The sequence below is a fragment of the Ovis aries genome, chromosome 18, assembly GCF_016772045.2.
Source record: "Ovis aries strain OAR_USU_Benz2616 breed Rambouillet chromosome 18, ARS-UI_Ramb_v3.0, whole genome shotgun sequence".
Lineage (NCBI taxonomy): Eukaryota > Metazoa > Chordata > Mammalia > Artiodactyla > Bovidae > Ovis > Ovis aries.
In genome coordinates, this window is record NC_056071.1 from 58915614 (window position 1) to 58936108 (window position 20495).

The window sequence follows — 20495 nt, forward strand, 5'->3', positions numbered from 1 at the left end:
TCTGATAAACATTAAGAATGTGCAAGTTTCCCACTTCTATTCATGAAGTAACACAAGGAATGTGCTGAAAGACCAGTATATTCTGTATGTACTACCAAAAGGAAATACCACTTGAGAGAAAATAATCAACTGATCAGTGTATAATAAGATATGGTCTATCCATAAAATGGGCTATTCCTCGGCAGTAAAAAGGAATGAAACACGGGTACATTTGGATTAACCTTGAAAACATCATGCCAAGAAGCCAATCACAAAAAATCTTCTATTGTAGGATTCCATTTACATGAAACAGCCAGAATATGCAAATCCCTGGAGACTGAGAATAAATGAGTGGTTTCTTAAGGCTGGCTTCCCTGGTGGCTCAAACAGTCAAGAATCTGCATGCCATTGAGGCAACCCAGGTTCGATCCCTGAATCGGAAAGATCCCCTGGAGAAGGGAATGTCTGGAGAATCCCGCTGACAAAGGTATTTCTTGCCTGGAGAATCCCATTGACAGAGGAGCCTGGAGGGCTACGGTTCATAGGGTCACACAGCATCAGACATGACTGAGTGACTAACACTTCTTAAGGCTAGAGGGGACTGCAGGACTTCGGGGGTTTACCGCTGACTTTCTTTTGGGGGTGATGAAAATGTTCTCAAGTTGACTATGATAATCGTTACACAACTCTATGAAATACTAAAAACCACTGAAATGTATACTTTCAATGGGTGAATTACATGGAATGTGAATTATATCTCAATAAAGTCATTGTAAAAAAAAAAAGAACATAAAAACCAACTTTTAATTTACAATAATTATTACTTTGCCAGTGGAACAGAACACCCCATGGAAAATAATTTCTAATATCGATTTCTGTTCTCAGTACATTTTGTTTATCAAGCAAGATTTAAACGTGTCTAGCCAGCAGTGAACAAAGCACACCTACTGCACACCTGCCCTACCTTTGTGGTAGAGACTGAAGCTGCTGCAGTGAAGGCACACGTAGTGCTTGTCGTCAAAGCCTTCATACTTTGTCACACAAAACAACGAGCCGCTGCTGAACTCGAACCAGAATTCACCATGCTTGTTTTCCAACAGATCTCCATTATCTTGCTAATAAGATCAGAAAACACAGAGAAGCCATTAGTTAAGCGCAAAAAAGTAGGAACGGCCCTCGAGATGCTCCTTCTTGATTCGGGTCAGGAGGATCTCCCCACTGTGGCAAAGCTGTCGGGTTCCTGAACCATCCAACGTGGCGGTATGAAAAATGCTATGTCACAGACCTCTTCGGCCAAATGATCCCGTCCTGCATCCTCCTTTACAACAGGTAAATTACTGTTACCACTTCAAGAGTGCAACTGGCATATTTTCCAAAAGAAGGTTCATATAATGTTTATCTTTTGATCTGCCATGAAAGCTAAATTTCCAAAGCTGCTGTCATCATGGCCCGCCTCAGAAAACTGACGGCTATCACTCACTGAAACAACCTCAAACCACCTCAACGACTGACTGAGTGTATCATGGCAGTTTTAAAATGAGATGCACTTGAGAAATCACTTTAGATTTGTAAATCCTTACCTTTACATCTGTAAACACTGCAATTAACCCATGATTAACACTCAGAAGAACTGAGAGAAAACTCTGTGAGTTCTTGTTCTGGGAGTCTAGTTTTTTTTTCCTACGAGAACGATAATTGGGATCAACAGTAGAAAAATACTGCAAAGTCTCCTCCTCAGATCCACTTTCCTCATCTATGAGAAATAAATGGCACAATTACAGCTGTTCTAACAGCTTATTAAAATAAAAGGGCATTCAAACTTGAACATTATCACAAGAATATTCATTTTACCTGTTTATTTTTACAAAGAATCAGGTATGATAATAAAAATGTACCTCCTATGTTTTTCTCTACCACTGAACTTCAGACAGTGTATATACTATCACTATAACATTTAATTAATAACATTATTAATAAACAGAAGTGGGAAAATACTATAAGTCAGTAAAAGATATAATAAAATATTGCTATAAATGGGGAACACCAAACAAACATTTTTAAATCCATCAATTTAAAAGGTTACTACTTTGTTTACTGGTAAACCAGGCATTCTAATTCAGAAGAAATCTAAAATATATTACCATAGTGAACTGTAGATTTAAATGGACTAAAACTATCCTTGCTGAAGGTATTAATCAGCTGACTGGCTACTGAAAGCCCAATACCATACGAAATATTTTCAAATGTCTCTACTGGTGAAGGAGCTGTTGGTTCCCATAGCAGCAAATCATTAAAGATCCTATAAAGACAAAAGTTGAAAAATAAATACATAACTCCTACTTCAACTAAAGGCAAACCACAGGATACTCCTTTAAGAAGTCACATAAATAGCAATTTTTCTAAAGGGTGAAATGAAATTTCTTTCAATGGAAAAATAATTGATATACTTTTCAGGGCAGTGAGAAAGGAAGCTGTACAATTACATACCTAGTTAGCTATCTGCCTAGTTTCACCAGTGTTAATACAGATCAAATTACATACATCTGAACGCATTTAAAGGAGGTTTATTAAAAATAAAAACACATAAATAACAAAAGGAAGACTGTTCATGTATATGAAAACACTCTGTAAACTACAGCCTCAATCCTATGGGACAGCCAAGGGAGAATTATTTTCATTTTACACTTGAAGAAACTGCCTCATAAAGGTTAAGTGACCTGCCCAAGGTCACAAAGCTCATTAATGGGAGAGCCGGGACCAGAGCCCAGATTACGTCCAGCTCCCTGCTCAGTTCTTTCCATTCCTCATGGTCTCTAGGGATATCTGCTTTTTCTTTCTTCAGCAGAAAGCACAGCTTCACTGGGAAATTTGTATGAGATGAAGAAGCATATAGAACAGGGAATAAAGACAGGAAAATCTTCTAACTCATGGAACAGCCAAGTTAATACTGATAACTGCTGGGGTGATACATGTCCAGCCAGGCTAACATCACATCCCACTTTTTGAAAGAGATATTTGTCATTTCTCAGATATCCCCAGCCCCACCACTCACCTCCATGTTGTCATGAAAACCGAGACTTTACAATGCCCTTTACAGAGATTTTTGTTAGGCCTGGACCCACTGAGTATCCTTCACAGGCATAATGCAGTAGTCACTGCACCTAGAATACTCTATTTTCTTGTTTCCCTTCCCTAGGCTGTAAGCCCCTCAGAGAGAGGACTTTGTGCCTCAGTCATCTTTACGCGTGCCGAGCACGGTGGCTGTGACACAGCAGGCACTGAAGGCTTGAAGGGAGGACCAGCGGATGACTCACATGGAAGGACTGCCAAAAGCACAGGCTCATCGTAAAGCCTAGCTGTGAATACCACTCAAGGTGACAAGCGATGACGCAACCCTGGCCCCTTCCTGTAAGAAGCCACTGGTCTAGGAACTTCCTGGGCCAACTCCTGAGCTTTTGAGGCCCTAGAAAGTATAAGCCAGGACTAAGTACTGTCACTCTCCATAAACTGCAATCCCCAGCCATAAGGGCTCTTTTTGGAAGCATCACTGGGTAAATACACCAGACACTCAGGGCAGAAGCATGTCTCATCTCAGACACACAGACAGCGATGCCCACATCTGTTCAGTACTCATGTGGCTCCTCATCTCTTGGGCACACTACTCACAGGACAAAGAAACAAGTATCTAAATCCAGGTCTTAGTCTAAACTCCTATATGAAGAAACAGTGAAGTATAAAATGAAGAATTTCCTCAGGAAACTTTCCTTTGCCTTATTCCCTACAGCTATAGGTTAAAGAGAAATTATTACTTGAAATAAAACCTGGAGTTTGTAGTATGAGGCCTGCAAACCTAAGCTTCATATGATTTTACTGTTTTCATGATTTTACATTTTGGTCTAAACACAGTCTTGACATCATTAATACATAAGATGATGTTTTAAATCAAGAAAGGAAACATTTAAGATATTTAGAGATATCACCGTGGTTTTGTGGCTATGAGCCTGAAACATAATGAAGGCTCAGTAAATATCTGATTTAATAAACTAGATAGAGAATTTTTTGTCTATTCTAAAGGACTTTTGACATAGGAGAAAAAAAAAATCTTTCTGTATCTAAGACTATCTTTCTAAGAAGAATCAAAGCACTAAAGGGCATGCTCAGTCACTCAGTCATGTCCAACCCTATGACCTCATGGACTGCAGCCCACCAGGCTCCTCTGTTCACGGGATTTTCCAGGCAAGAACACTGGAGAGGGTTGCCATTTTCTACTCCAAGACTAAAGGAATAAACCATTACTTTAAATGTCTGCAGTAAAGGCAGAGTTGGTTATAATTCCTGCTCAGAAAGATATTTTTAAATTTTATATATAGTAAAGGGCATTACTGAGACATTTAACAAAATGTTAATGGGGTCTGAGAGTTAGATGTTAATGTATAATATTAATTTTCTCATTCTGACGGCTGAACTATGGTTAGGTAGAAGAATGTTCCTGTTTGTGAGAAATACACATGCAACTGCTCAAGGCTGAAGGGACAGAAACTCAGCAACTTACTGTCAAATGGTTGAGGGGATAAAAATCTCTTTATACTGTACCTGCAACATTCCTATAAGTTTGAGAATGTCTGAAAATTTTTAACATAAAAAAATGTAAATACAAAGCCAAATGAAGGGCAAAGAATTCATACTCTGAGTAACGGAGATACGTGATTTCTATGATCCAGAGGGTGGGAAGACTGCAGTATTTATACAGCCCTAGGGACCTGGGAGACAGAGAAGTGAGCAGAGTGAGAGAGAACAGAAGCTCTCTTAAGCAACCCTACCTAACCAGCTCCCCAGATGAACAGGTGATCTCCAGCTTCCCGATTTACCACCCCACCTGCCAGACCGACAGGCCCCCCAGACGCTGCCTGTCTGCTGCTGCTGGGCAGCTCCCCAGCCCACCTAAGAACGTCTGCTCCCAGAGCCGTGCTGTACGCCTCGTCCAGTCACCGATTACTATATTCCTTGTGAGTCACCTTGGGTCCACTGCATTTGGCCCCAGATCCGCTCATGCCAGCTACATGCAATTGTAAGCAGTTTAATTCAATACTGTGCTAACTGATGACTTTTAAGTATACAGAATGAAGGGAAAACATCTTAAAAACCTGAAAGGATTCTGCACTCAGACTGGCTTGAAACTATTTTTTCACTCTACTTTAAAGAAATTGAAACTGATAGCTGTAGCCAAAGCCTTGCGTACACATCAAGCAAACAAATTCTAACCAGTGGCTCATAATCAAAAAAGGCCTGGGCCTGTATTTTAAAACAAGTGGTAAATGAATAAATATTTGTAAATGCAATGTTTCAGGTGTGTATTACAATTTTGATGTCCCAATTTAACCTGCTCAATCAATGCAGAAGGAGACAGAAGCGGATGACGGCCTCTGACCTCTGGGCTGGACCTTGCATTAATTGTTTCATTTTGCTCAGTCTTAGCCTTGCACGTTAGTTAGTTTGGTAGACATTCCTCAGCCAAAAAACAAGGAGAGTGATCTAGAGATCAGTGGTTTCCAAACTTTAAATCATGTATAAATCCAAATCCTATTTGGCACTAAGTAAATCTACAGCAGGCTTCCCTGGTAGCACAATGGTAGAGAATCCACTTGCCAACGCAGGAGACGCCAGAGATGAAGCTTCGATCCCTGGACTGGGACAATTCACTGGAGGAGGAAACAGCAGCCCACTCCAGTATTCTTGCCTGGGAAATCCCATGGACAGAAGAGCCTGGCAGGCTACAGTCCATGGGGTCACAAAGAGTTGAACACAACTGAGTGACTGAGTACACAAACACGCAAATCTATAGAAGAAACAACAGTCTGCAGCTTCTGAAGATTAACAAAAACTTGGACAACTTGTTTACATGTAGGAAGCTACAATAACAGACACTAAGGACATCTTTTTTGCTAGAAACCCACATGGCCACCTTTCCACTATGCCAGAGTGGAGGGGAATGACGACAATAAAAGAGGACTACTGTGTGTTTACTCTTTGTCAGGCACTGTTCTCAGAACTTTCCAAACATTATACCATTTAATGCTGCAAACCAGCCTCTGAGGGCTGTACAAGTATCACTGCCATTTTACAGGTGAGGAAACGGAGCTCGTGGGGACTAGGTAAACTGTCCAAGATCTTCATCTGTGATCTTTCTACTCTAGAAGGCCATTTATTTCAAAATACTTGCTTGGTATATATGTTTAAAGGTATTTAAATATGGTAAATTTAAGTTTTTATACAAAAGTTGTAAGTTAGAGTTTCTAACAAGATGTGTTTGTGTGGGTTTTTTTTTAACTCTCAGGAGGGACACTTCTTGTACAAAGACTCTAGGACTCTGATTCTACACCAGTGTCACTTGGCCCTCTATCCAAGTATCTTCCAACTCTTTTCACATCACTGTCAGTTCAGTTCAGTCGCTCAGTCATGTCCGACTCTTTGCGACCCCATGGGCTGCAGTATCCCAGCCTTCCCAGTCCATCACCAACTCCCGGAACTTGCCGAAACTCATGTCCATTGAGTCGGTGATGCCATCCAACTATCTCGTCCTCTGTCGTCCCCTTCTCCTCCTGCCTTCAATCTTTCCCACATCGGAGTCTTTTCCAATGAGTCAGTTCTTCGCGTCAGGTGGCCAAAGTATTGAAGTTTCAGCTTCAGCATCAGTCCTTCCAATGAACATTCAGGACTGATTTCCTTTAGGATGGACTGGTTTGACCTCCTTGCAGTCCAAAGGACTGGTTAGAATTAGAAGCTCTAACTTATAACGTGTGTATAAAAACTTAAATTTACCATATTTAAATACCCTGAAACATATATACCAAGCAAGTATTTTGAAATAAATGGCCTTCTAGAGTAGAAAGATCATAGACCCTGAAGAACTTGGATAATTTACCTAGTCCCCACGAGCTCCGTTTCCTCACTAATAAAATGGCAGCCATAACTTGTAGAGGCCTCAGTGCATTGTCCTATCACTGTGCACAGAGGCATTTTCTCAGTACTCTGTGGTAAGGGGACAGAGGGCAACCAGGTGACCTAGGGTGCAGGGGGTAAGTGCTTCACACACAAGAAACCCTGTTACCAGACGCACTGCTTAGGAGACACTACTGTGACAACAGCCCACCACACAGTGCTGGCTCTACAGTCAACACCATACACCGTGCGCTGCAAGAGTTGACAACACTGAAACAGGAAAAGGAAGAGGGAAGAGGGAACCAGGGAGGTGGGGTGGCAGAGAGACAGGAAAGCTCAACCCCAGAGATTTAAGCAGATATGTGTAACTCACCTATTATAAAGCTTCTCATAAAAGCTTTTATTAGGCAGTGTTATATGAATATTGGGTAATGTAAGTTCCAGCACATAGTGAGAATTGCTGATTGCTTTATTCTGAAACTCGGTCATTTCTACAGGGTCTCCTGGCATCACCATCTAGAACATAACAGTTTAGTGGGAAAAAAAAAAGCATCAAATAACCATTTTATATTTAAAAGAGTAATAATATCTGCTTATCCTACCCATATGAAGTGGTATGTGAGCAAAGAATAAGCATATAACTTTTAACCAAGGGGGAAAAAAAAGCATGTATTATTCAATTTTGGAGCTAAAAATCTAGCAAAAAATCGTATACAAAGTATTTAAAAAATAAAGCACTAAAACCATGGCTATCTGACAGAGGGCAAATCTGTTGTTGCTTGCTCACACTTTTACTTTACCTGTTCATTTTCAAACATTACTCTACGGGAAGAGAAGGGAGACGGGGCTGGCCTTCTCAGATCACAGACATCCTTCAGGGAATGAGCTCCTCCCTCCTCTTCCTCCTGATAGTGGCCATCACTTTCCTCTTCCTCCTCAGCTGCTATTCTCTCCAAAATGGAATGCATGGCTGGTGGGTTCACTTTCAGTACAATTCTGACAGCAAAGAGGATTTTAAAAAGCAAGATCTAAGTGTAAACTGCAAAACTAACTTGCGTACAACCAACACAAAGGCCACTGATTAAATCATTAATGACAGGCATAAAGTTTGATTATATCGAATGTAATCCACTCCTGTAATCTTAAAAGTGGAATTGATGAAATAAGCAAATAAAAGAAAGGCATTAACATTTCACACTTGGATAACCGGAAATACTCATCTTTTGAGAATAAAAGGGATATTCAAAATTTCATTAACAAAGTTATAGTTACCAAAGGGGTAAGGAGGTTGGGGGAGAGATAAATGAAGAATTTAAGATTAGCAGATACACACTAATATATATAAAACAGATAAACATCAAGCTCCTACTTATAGCAAGGGCAACTATATTCAATGTAATAAATTGCAATGGAAAAGAATATGAAAAAGAATATGTGTGTGTGTGTGTGTGTAACTGAATCACTTTCCTGTACACCAGAAATCAACACACTATTATAAATCAACTATAAATCAATAAATTTTTTTTAAATTTCATTAACAACTAGCACATTTACCTTAGAATTCTATTTATTATCATTAAACTAAATCCTACATGCCAGCTGTTTGGATATTGTGGAAAACTCGCATACCGAAGAAACCTCATGTTATATAAACTGCTCAAATGGAAAAAGGAGAGATTAGCTGGGGAGTATTTTAGAACTGCAATAACAAGAGTAATCTTCCCCTTTAGGAATTTCAGTAATAAAAAGCTAGTGTTATTGGGGGTGTTCTGTATTACAGCTACAAACCCCAAACATCAGTTTTGGAAGACACAGAAGGCGCTTCTGTCCAGATAAGGCCAGTCCTTTCCTAACTGCTGCGGCACATCACTAGCACAAGGCTCTGTGGTCTCCTTCGCATTGCACCGGCCCGCGCCACGAGGCACGGCACTCTCAGACAAGACAGCTCTGCTTCGTCTACAGCAGTTTCCTTGGTTTTCCTAAGAAGGCAGTGCCAGTTGCTACTAGATATAAAACAACTGCTTCCTAATTTATAGATATCCTAATGTGAACTGTGCTTTCAGATTACCTAACTGAAGTAGATTCATTCATGATGAAAACTCTGGGTCGTTACCAGCCATGCACTGACATGCCTGTCCTAGGAGTCTGCCAGGTCGCATACACAGGGCGTGGGGGTGTAGAAGGCAGCAGGTAGAAAAATGGCACAGGAACGATCACAATTGTTTGTTTTGTTTGTTTTTGGCTGCACCATGTGACTTGTGGCATCTTTAATTCCCCAACCAGGAACTGAATCTGCATCCCCTACAGTGGAAGTGCAGAGTCCTAACCACTGGTGACTGCCAGGTGAGTCCCACGATCACCGTAATTTTTTACTCATAGGCTCAGTTTTCTTTATTCACATACTCAGTTTTCAGTATAATAAAGGATCATTCCTGCTGCTGCATTCCTGCTAAGTCAGTTCAGTCATGTCTGAGTTTCTTCAACCCCACGGACTGTAGCCCGCCAGGCTCCTCTGTCCATGGGATGCTCCAGGCAAGAATACTGGAGTGGGTTGCTATGTCCCTCTCCAGGGTATCTTCCCGACCCAGGGATCAAACCTGCATCTCCAGCAGCTCCTGCACTGCCGGTGGACTCTTCACCGCTGAACCACTGGGGAAGCCCACTATCAGGCTAATTTAATTTAAAAAAATCATTTCTCCTGCCTAAGAAATCCTAAAGCAGTAGTTCTCTAAATCCAACTGCACATTGGAATCACGAGGTGTACTTTTTTCCCACTGAAGTATAGTTGATTTACAATGTTATGTTAATTTCTGCTGTGCATCAAAGCAATTCAGTTATACATGTACATGCATTCTCGTATATTCTTTCCATTATGGTTATCATAGGATACTGAACATAGTTCCCTATGCTATACAGTAGGGCCTTGTTGTTTATCCATTCGATATATAACAGAATCTGCTAATCCCAAGCTCCCACTCCATTCTGCCCGTATCCCCTTCCCCCTTGACAGCCACGAGACTGTTCCCTGTGAGTCTATCCTGCATCCTAGGTAAGTCCATCTGTGTTCTGTTTCAGATGCCACATCTAAGTGATACTATATGACATGTCCCTCTCTTTCTGACTTACTTCCCCTTAGTATCTGAATCTCTAGTTCCATCCATGTTGCTGCAAAGGGCATCATCTCTTTCTTTTTTATTGAGTGGTTGACGGTATACAGGTGGCACATCTTTTTTAATCCATTCACCGGTCTACGTACGTTGAGGCTGTTTCCATGTCTTGGCTATTTTGAATAGTACTGCTATGAACATATCACCTGGTATAATTTTTAAACTACACTGATACACAGGCTCTATCTCAGAATCTCAAGGTGGGGCCCAAGAATCAGTGTTTTGCAAAAGCTCCCCAGATATGAAAACACTTTCCTGAAACAACCGCTGACTACAAAATTCATCTGACAATTAACCAAATGGTGCTGTGTAATTTCTCTTCTACTAAAGCCCTTTATAAAAATGAACTATTTTTAGAATGGTTAATGATTCTTCTGTCCATCTAATTAGGCTAGGTAACCTGAGGCCAGAGAACATACTATATATGTCCATCTCAGTCAGTTTTCTCACAGTCACCTCTGATAAAGTAGTACTCACTAACATATTTTAAATTTTTCCATTTTCCTCTGGGTTCTCTCATCAAAGCTGGATACTTTTAGCTTAAAGTTATGGCCAAAATGTCAGTCAAAAAAACTACAGTAATTTATTTTTAAAAGGGAAGTCTCATTAAATGCATGTGTCATATACACTGGCTTACTCACCGCGGCCAGTCAAAGTCATCTGATGACGTTGTATCTCCATCTCCTCCACTAGCCACATGGAAAAACTTAATGGATGGTTCTCCTTTATCTTCCTGGAATGACCCTAGTAAAACAAGACTGATTAATGGAAATGCATTTCTTCCCCCACATTAAGAGAAAAGATACTTGCTTCCTCAGATGAGCACAGATCCTCTAAATCAGGGACATGGTGCAGCACTAAGTTCAACACCACGTATTCATTTCTGCTGCACATGTACACATGAGGAGACAGGATGAGCAGATCAATTAAAGATGCTACATTCTGTACAAACTCAAATTCTTATGCACCGATGGTTAACCAATGGTGTAAGGTGCATAATCGTAACATATCAAATATAGCAATTGCCACTTACTGAGTGCCACTTATGATCATTCTACATGAAAGTTTATGCCGTTAATCTAGGAATGCAGAGATAACAACTACATTTCTAAATGTTTATTTTGACAAGCACTGTTTAAGAATTACCTCTTCACAATAACCTCATATATGCTTTTTCATTCCATTTTACAAAGAATGACTTTCCACCAGAACAATGAGTTTCTTATCACTAAAAGATAAGGGAAGATTCTAGATACCCCTTAAAGGTCTTTTCATGAGATGATAATTGGCAACAGTCACTACCCTGCTTATTTAACTTCTATGCAGAGTACATCATGAGAAACACTGGGCTGGAAGAAGCACAAGCTGGAATCAAGATTGCCGGGAGAAATATCAATAACCTCAGATATGCAGATGACACCACCCTTATGGCAGAAAGTGAAGAGGAACTCAAAAGCCTCTTGATGAAAGTGAAAGAGGAGAGTGAAAAAGTTGGCTTAAAGCTCAACATTCAGAAAACGAAGATCATGGCATCTGGTCCCATCACTTCATGGCAAATAGATGGGGAAACAGTGTCAGACTTTATTTTTTTACAGATGGTGACTGCAACCATGAAGTTAAAAGACACTTACTCCTTGGAAGTTATGACCTACCTAGATAGCATATTCAAAAGCAGAGACATTACTTTGCCAACGAAGGTCCATCTAGTCAAGGCTATGGTTTTTCCAGTGGTCATATATGGATGTGACAGTTGGACTGTGAAGAAGGCTGAGCGCCAAATAATTGATGCTTTTGAACTGTGGTCTTGGAGAAGACTCTTGAGAGTCCCTTGGACTGCAAGGAGATCCAACCAGCCCATTCTGAAGGAGATCAGCCCTGGGATTTCTTTGGAAGGAATGATGCTAAAGCTGAAGCTCCAGTACTTTGGCCACCTCATGCGAAGAGTTGACTCATTGGAAAAGACTCTGATGCTGGGAGGGATTGGGGGCAGGAGGAGAAGGGGACGACAGAGGATGAGATGGCTGGATGGCATCACTGACTCAATGGACGTGAGTCTGAGTGAACTCTGGAAGTTGGTAATGGACAGGGAGGCCTGACATGCTGCAATTCATGGGGTCGCAAAGAGTTGGACACGACTGAGCGACTTGACTGAACTGAACTGAAAGATATGTAAAACTCAGACAGAACAAGGGAAGGAAAACTGTAGCCTACAGACAAGGAGGCGAGCATAACAGAAGGGGGTGAGGTGGCAGGAGGATGTCGTGGCGGAGGCTGAGAGGGTTGGGGTGTCGGACATGGGGAGGGGACCGGCAGAGGACAGACTGTTTAGGAACCACAGAATATGTCAGGATCTTCCAGAGACTTGGGTCACTCCAAGTCCATATATTGTCTTCACTAGTTGACAAAAGCAAAGTAATATGGGAAAACTTAGAACAGACTATACAAAGAAAACTCACTGGAGATTGGTATGATGGTTCAAAGTTCAAGCTCTAGAATGAGACTTGGGTTTGAATCTTGACTGTGCCATTTACTACACTGACCTTGGGAGGTACCTCTTAAGAAATAGGCAGATTCCTCACATATGATAAAAATAATTATCATGAAAATGATAATGAAATGAAATAACAAGCCTCCTGTAACTATGATGATTAAAGGAAACAAGATCAGGTGTGTGCAGTGTTCAGCACATAGCAAATACAGAGTGACAGTCAAAAAATTTTGACTACTATTAACCCTACAACAAGAAAGTGGTAGGTGGTACTGAAAGGTAGGCTATTGGAGCAACTTAAGTCCGTGCACCATAACTACTGAGCCCATGTGCCGCAACTGCTGAAGCTCACGCACCTAGAGCCTGTGCTCCGCAACAAGAGCAGCAATCACAATGAGAAGCCTGTGTGTGCACCACAATTACAGGGCAGCCCCTGCCCATCGCAACTAGAGAAAAGCCCGTGCAGCCATGAAGACCCAGCACAGCCAAAAATAAGTAAGTCCTTTTTAAAAGTAAGCTAAAGCACTATTACTCACAAAGTGAATAAATTCTCATGCACTGCAGTTTCTTTTAAAAAAGTGACCTATATCACATTTGTATACAATAATGGAAAACAGGCGTTACTCTTGTTTTCTAACATATGTCCTTTAATTTTATTATATTTAGGGACTGTCATATATTTCTTTGGAGAAGGAAATGGCCATCCACTCCGGTGCTATTGCCTGGAAAATCCCATGGACAGAGGAGCCTGATAGGTTACAGTCCATAGGGTCGAAAAGAGGCAGACACCACTGAGCGACTTCACTTTCACTATATACTTCTTACTTTAAGTTTCAGTAGCAATTGTTTTTATTCTGACTCTTTTACAGACACGGTCAATCTTACCAACTAGTTCTCTAAATGTAAGCTCCAATTTAACTTGTTCAGGGGTTGATCCTCCTAGGAATTCAGTTTTAAACTCTAGATCTGTGAATGCTAAATGAAGAATCTCCTTCTGAAGTGACTTCTTAAACCATGGTCCTCTCTCTTGATCTGATCGAAGATCAGGTATTGGGAAGCGAACAGAAAGGTTTAATGCTGGTGTGGCAACTTGTACTGATACCCGGCAGTTTGCAGGATTCTGTGAGTCATCTAGAAATACTTCAGTGAAAGCTTTGTGCTGAAATACAAAACATCAAAAATATGCCAAAATGTTAAATTAAGCAAATGAACACAAATGACACTGGCATTTAACATTACGATGTATACAATCACTATTTCCTCATTTAGGTTAATGCATTAAAATACAATGAATATTATTACTATATTACTTTAGTGTAATGAAATTTATAATGCAACAGCTACCAAAAAAGTCAGAATTACTGGCAAAAGTTACACCCTCATATTAAGAAATAATTCAAATTAATACTGAACCAAAGTGAAGACTCAGGTGTTTTAGATGTATATAATATTTTACTACAGACTAAAAAAGGGGCAATGTGTAAATTAGCTTATCAAAAAACTCAGTATGATTAAAAATCACTATAGAACCAAGCATTCAATCTGAAGGATTTCCCCACCAATATGCTATTTCAAAGACTCCAATGTAAAATCATGTGAATTATGCCAAATGCAAAGGCCCATTCCTGATTCATCCTTGTATTTCCAGAACTAAGTCCAAGCCTGGCACATCAAAGGTTTGAAATAAATATTCCCTAAATGACTCACTCTGAGCTCCCATCTAACTCAAGGATATGACCCCATCAGATGACCCTTAGAAGCCAAAACATGCATGCAACATTGACTTAAAGCCACATTATAATAAAATGGTCAAAGTACATGCCTTTCAGATAAAAATCTATTCATATTTTTTTCTCTGCAATGAATTACAACTTGTAAAGCTTTAGTCCAGAGTACAGTGTAGATGATAACACTCCTCAATTTCATGGATCAGTCTCTGACAGCCTAGATTAGAAAGTTCTGCTTTTATACTAAAATCAGATCTGATTCTTTCTCTCCCCTATTATGACTTTCACATATTAATCTCCACTCTCAGCAAAAGTTGCTCAAGAGAGCAGCACTGAAACATGTACATTACCATGTGTGACACAGAGAGCTAGTGGCAAGTTGCTGTATAACACAGGCAGCTCACCCCGTGCTCTACGACCACCTAGAAGTTTGGGAGCGGGAGAGAGGGAGGTTCAAGAAGGAGGGGACGTATGCATATTTATGGCTGATTTACGCTGTCGTATGGTAGAAACCAACATAATACCATAAAGCAATTATACTTCAATTAAAAAAATTTTTTAATTGCTTAAGAGATTAAATCATTATCCCAATGTATCTATGGCTAACAGCAAATACAGACACTAACCCACAGAACTTAAAATAACTAGCAACTGTTGGCAAGAAAAGTTAAAGAATCTTGATTTAATGTGAATACCCACTGATAATTAAGGGAGAGGCAATACACAGAAACTATCTTTTCCTTTTAGCCAAAGTTGTCTCTATTTGTGCATACTCCTAAAATTCCTAACAGACATCTTGCAAATCTGACTTACTTGCTTTGCTTAGAAAAGACACCAGGCACCAGATCTAAGTAAAAGTGACACAATGTGATGCTCAGTAACACAGTATGATAAATGACGCTCCCATTTCCAAGATTATATCCTACATGATATGGGCTACCTTTTATAGGAGATTCAAGTGGTTCACTATAGGCGTGAACAAATGAAGTTTTGTGAAGATATTATAGTCACAGTTTATAAAACTCAGATAAACACAGAAAAGGAAATCTAATTCTACTATTCTATTGTAATCGATGCTTCCGAATGGTATACATTTCCATTCAGTCTTTTTCTATATGATCTTACTTACACATTTATAATAGAAGTTTATGTGTATTCTACTTTTTTCACCTCATATTTCTTTAGGAGTCTTCTTCCTGTTGCTATACCCTCTTTGTAACCATCATTTAAAGAGGCAGCATAAAATCCCATTCAGTACATGATCACAACTCATTCAGCTATTCTACCACCTAGACATAAAAGGTGCTTCCATTTTTTCATTATTACATATAATGCTATAATAACAAAATCTATTAAGACTACTTAACTCAGAAATCATCTCAATAAGTCTATTAGCTAGTTATAATTATGATGAGTATTTGCAACTTTTGAAATACTTACCAAACTAATATGCTTATTATATGAAGTATACATATGTGATGCCATCATCTCCACTGTAGTGAGTTTCTGCGGTTGAAGCAAGGAATTTAACCTGTCCACAATACTGATATCCAGCTCACAAAACACTGGATTTAACTTAACCTGTAATTCTGCCTTCTGAGGAACGGAACTAAGTCTTGCTTGACTACCCTTAAAAAAAAGAGAGAGAGAACAGGAAAGAATTAATATGATCACTGATAAGTCCATAAAATTAAATCCTTGTGATTATGATCAATAGACATCAAGTGAAAATTTACCAGTGGTAACCACACAAAAAACTCTTACCTGAGGTCCTTTATTCTCAGAATGCTTATAATGAAGCTGAAGACACACAGGGAGGTGAGAATCAGTTCGTTCTTTGGAATGGAACATCAAAAGCTTAAACAAAGAGGAAGATAACTTAAATGTACAATATTAGGAAGAATTAACAGAGGAGATAATATAATAGTGGGGAGAGTTTTTTGAAGTTGGAAAGGCTGGTGTAAGCTTCAGTTCTGTCGCTTACTAGCAATATGACTCTTACACAAACTAGTGAGCTTCTGCAATCTTCAGCATCACATTTGCAAAGTGTATGCAAGTGTTCAAATAAAACACATTGAAAATAAGTCACCAGGACAAGGTAAAAGCAATAAAAATGCTACTTTGATAGCTTTTAAAAGTTTCTCTAGGACATGCTTTTAAGGACAGGGGAAAAAATTAGATTAATAATAAATGAGCACAAGATATTCCACTTATCTTGCACAGTGCTTAGCACATAGTAGGCATTCAATAGTATTTGTTGAATAATAGAATTCTTCTAAAATTAAGTGTTCTTGCAAAATGAGTGAAATTAAATCATTTGTCATAAACCTGTCTGACTCTAGAACAAGTTAACTCTAAAAATGTAACACATTCCAACAGTGGCCTTGAATATCACACTAAAAATCTGTTTCCCCCCCCCCAAAAAAATCTGTTTCCACAAAACACAAATGCAAACACACACAATAAACTTCTGCTGATACAATTTCCTATGCCTTTTTAAGAAAATCACTGCTGTTCACACAATTCTTAAAGAGCAAGACAGACGTAAAGAATAACCCTAAAGGAAAAGTATCAGAATTTACCTCTGTATAGTGAGGAGGAACAGAATGAGAATCAGTCGGAAACAAGCATTCCAAAAGTTCCATTTGCCCAATGGACATATCAGTACTGAAATATCGGGAAGCTGATCTTTGTCTTTGTTCATAGGACACTTTGATGCCAGTGCCTATAAATCTGTCATAAAAAATGCAGCATGAGAGTTTCTGTATAATTCTAGATTAAATGATGTGTCAAAGAATACTGTAGAGCTATTAATGCCTACCTGTGCTGCCAAGTTCAAACAGTTAGTAATAACTAATATTCTTAAGGATATTAACCAGAAAGATTGCTTCAAATTCCCTGTTCCCTGATGTAAGATGAAAAATCATATCTGTTGATAGGAAATTATCCAGGATTTTTTCCCCCAACACTGTCCTTCCCTCTTCTACATTGTAAAATTTACACTGCAGTGAAAAAAATCTTTCAAATCTGGAAAACATATGCACATAGTTCTTAAAAATATCTAGAAGGATCATGCAGTATTTTGAAAACTTTATAGTCAGTAAAACTCAAATGAAGGCCTACCTCTAGCTTTTGTTGCTTTTATTGTATTTCCTACTGGCAGATATTTGAAACTGTCCAAAATGGGAAGAAAAAAAAAACACTTTTGCAGTCTTATTATAAATATTATGGTCCTAACCTATTAATTTTAATACTTAAAATAGTTAAAGATAAAACAAAAGCCCAAAGTGTTTTCTAAAAATATTAATAAATGTCCCTAAGTCATTATATATGATAGGACAATTTACAGGCTACTTTCAAGTTAAAATAGTAGTTGCATGCTAACAATATTACACGTATGTAAAAATTTAGTTATCTCCTTATCTATTAGGACTCAACCTATGGAAAGACAGGTGGCTATTTGAATAGTTTTTGTTTTTTTTTTAAGTAGAAGTTGAAAATGTAGCATCCAAGCTCATGATGAGCCTCAGTTATCATTTCCCACCCAGTGGTCAGTGGCACAGGAATCACTTTCGAGTCCCTTCTCACTAGTCCATCTACTCTCACCACCACTGCCATCTCTGCTAAGCCAGTGACAGTAAGAACTATTTTTATGATCATAATGGTGTCAGTGGAGAATGATGGCAAAGTGTGGTCAAAGAAACCTGAGAAGAGCACCTCAGGGAGCTAAAGATAACTTAGACAACTCCAAATAAATAGATCTTACATCTGTATATTTCACATGCCAAATAACCTGAATGGGAGTCTATGGTAAAAATCTTACAGTATCGCAAGAAATCCTCACTCATTCCACTCATTTACAAATCAAATGTGAATTAGGAAAACAAATGGAGAGAGGTCAATAGATAAATGAAAAAATTCACATCTGGTTCTTTTTCAAGAATTATTAACAAATGTAAGAGTTTACCTAAGGTGATCATGTGAGCAAGCTTCTGCAAATACTGCTCGAAAAGACTTAAAATCTTCTGTTGAAAATTGTGCTGGATCAATTTTTTCTATACAAGTAAAGAAAGCTATCGCCATTGGTGTCAATGGATTAACATTCAGTGATGATTCAGGTGGAGATAAAGGATCAATGTGAAGCACAGAGACTGAAAACGTTCCCACAGCTACTCTAAAAATAAGTTCAGGCCTGGATTCATCCACTGAAACAGACCTAGAGGGAAGAGCTGAAATACATGTGTTAAAATTATATTCAGAAAAGTCAATACTTAAACAATCCATTATATCAAATGTGTTAGTTTTAAAACTTGAGATTTTAGTCTTCAAAACATATGATCACACAATAGTTTCAGTGATATTAAAAAAGGAACATAATAAACTGTAATCTTTCTACATTTGATATGCGAGATCCTTGATATGTGAAGTACAAAAAAAACCCTGCTACAATACAAACAAAGCTTTTGAATTAATAAAACTGTACTGGAATAAGTGAGAGATTAACTAGAAGCTGCTCATCAAATTTTCCTTTAATCCTGTGTCTATTTCAATTAAAATTTGCAGAAAGGAAACCTGAGGTTCTCTTTTAAGGGATGTGTAAACAGAGAAACAAAAATTAGACCAGTTGATTGAGACTCCTAAATTATAATAATAATATGAAACTTAGGGTGTACTTTTTACTAAATTATTTAATACAATAAATAGGCAACTGTTCTAAAACATTTCATAGTGAATTGTTCAACAGTGCCTCATTTTCTTGCTAGACTTTGTTAAAAGGTCTACGCCAAAAAAATATTTATGAAGAAAGAGAAAAGAACCAGTAGAATGGCATATTTTTTAAATAATTATTTTCAGATTCCATTGGAAACTATCAACAAATGTCTTTTTTTTCTTTTTTTTTTACGTACCAGTCTTTTGTAAAGATGCTGGGTGAACTAGGTTGGAGGGTAACGCTGATCCTCTTACTGGCTGTTCTTTATGATGATCAAGGAAGTCTCCCCATGTTGGCTGAAGCTATAGTATAATTTTTTTAAGCATATGAATAAGGTGTAAAATTTTAGAAATAACTTGTTAAAGAACAGAACAAAAAATTAAATACTTTACCACAGTAGTACTTAATGGAGATCCTGCTGGGGTGTTTGTATATGTACTAGTTAATGATAACTCAAGGTCCATATTTGGGGGTTCCCCAAGGGGTGGAAGAGAAGAGAGACTGTGCGACATGTCCATATCAGCCATGGAGAAGAAAACTTCTTCTTCTAGAGAGAATTAAACTTTGTCAGTTTTATTATAATTCCACCAATTCACATCTTTAAATAAGATCTTCATATATATTAATGTTATATTGTTCCCTCAGATTATCTGAGATATAGTGATGTTCTAAATTTTATGTTACTTCCAATGGGGTCATTTCTTTGCATTCAAGATATTAATGTCACAGAAAAACTCAGCTGAATATAGATTAACAAAAGGTTAAGCTAGCCCATTGGTGAACTTTTTAAAAAAACATATGATATGCTGCTTCATATGGTATAATGTAATGTCATTAAGTGTCATATGATTTTCAAATAGTATCTTTTAATCTCTGGTGTCATGGATACAGCTATTTCTTGGAAAAAAAAAAGAGCTGAATATTTTATTTAGAATTCTATTTATGTTTTACTTCTTCCTGCAAATTGTTTTACCTTCAGGCAAATGAAGTTTGTTATGGCCAAAATTTCTTGAATAGATTTTAATTTTTTACTTAGGTCAACATTCCATATTGAAATTGATTCTTATTATTTAAATTGATTTGTATTAGTGCTTACACATTAAGACACACCTATAAATGCAAAGTAAACTGGGTAAAGATTATGTTGTTGTTTATTTACATATAATTGACAGAAAGATTAATGGACAAAGGTTTCTGTTTAAAGGAATCTACTGTAAATCATTATGTAAGCACATAATTTGATAAAATGAACAATTATTCCCATTTTATCTTTTGCGTAAACCCACATTTTTAATTGACTTTCCTTAGAATAAATCATGTTTTACAAAACAAGACTACACAATCAAAAACGGAAACTGCATCACTTGTGTGCCAGTCACTGTCAAGCTGTGGTTTGATCAACTTATAAATTTAAACCTTCTTAAAGTATAGACTGTTGGTTTTTTCATTACTAAACTCCATTTATGGCAGCCACAGTTAAATGT

At 38.2% G+C, this 20495-nt stretch overlaps 1 protein-coding gene across 5 annotated transcripts in view; it reads right to left on the minus strand.

Annotated features, from left to right (window-relative positions):
• ATG2B (autophagy related 2B) overlaps positions 1-20495 on the minus strand; it is a 77376-nt gene that overhangs the window by 34237 nt on the left and 22644 nt on the right. For 4 of the 5 annotated variants that reach the window (XM_012099021.4, XM_004017983.5, XM_042235451.2 and 1 more), the window contains 13 exons: positions 19404-19558; positions 19208-19313; positions 18268-18529; positions 16883-17033; positions 16065-16157; positions 15741-15929; positions 13459-13732; positions 10727-10829; positions 7719-7914; positions 7292-7434; positions 2121-2278; positions 1560-1732; positions 944-1094 (listed from right to left, as the gene is read on the minus strand). In XM_012099021.4, the coding sequence (XP_011954411.2) occupies positions 944-1094; positions 1560-1732; positions 2121-2278; positions 7292-7434; positions 7719-7914; positions 10727-10829; positions 13459-13732; positions 15741-15929; positions 16065-16157; positions 16883-17033; positions 18268-18529; positions 19208-19313; positions 19404-19558 (2154 nt within the window). The remainder of the gene's footprint in view (positions 1-943; positions 1095-1559; positions 1733-2120; positions 2279-7291; positions 7435-7718; positions 7915-10726; positions 10830-13458; positions 13733-15740; positions 15930-16064; positions 16158-16882; positions 17034-18267; positions 18530-19207; positions 19314-19403; positions 19559-20495) is intronic. The other variant, XM_042235450.2, reaches the window with a different exon arrangement.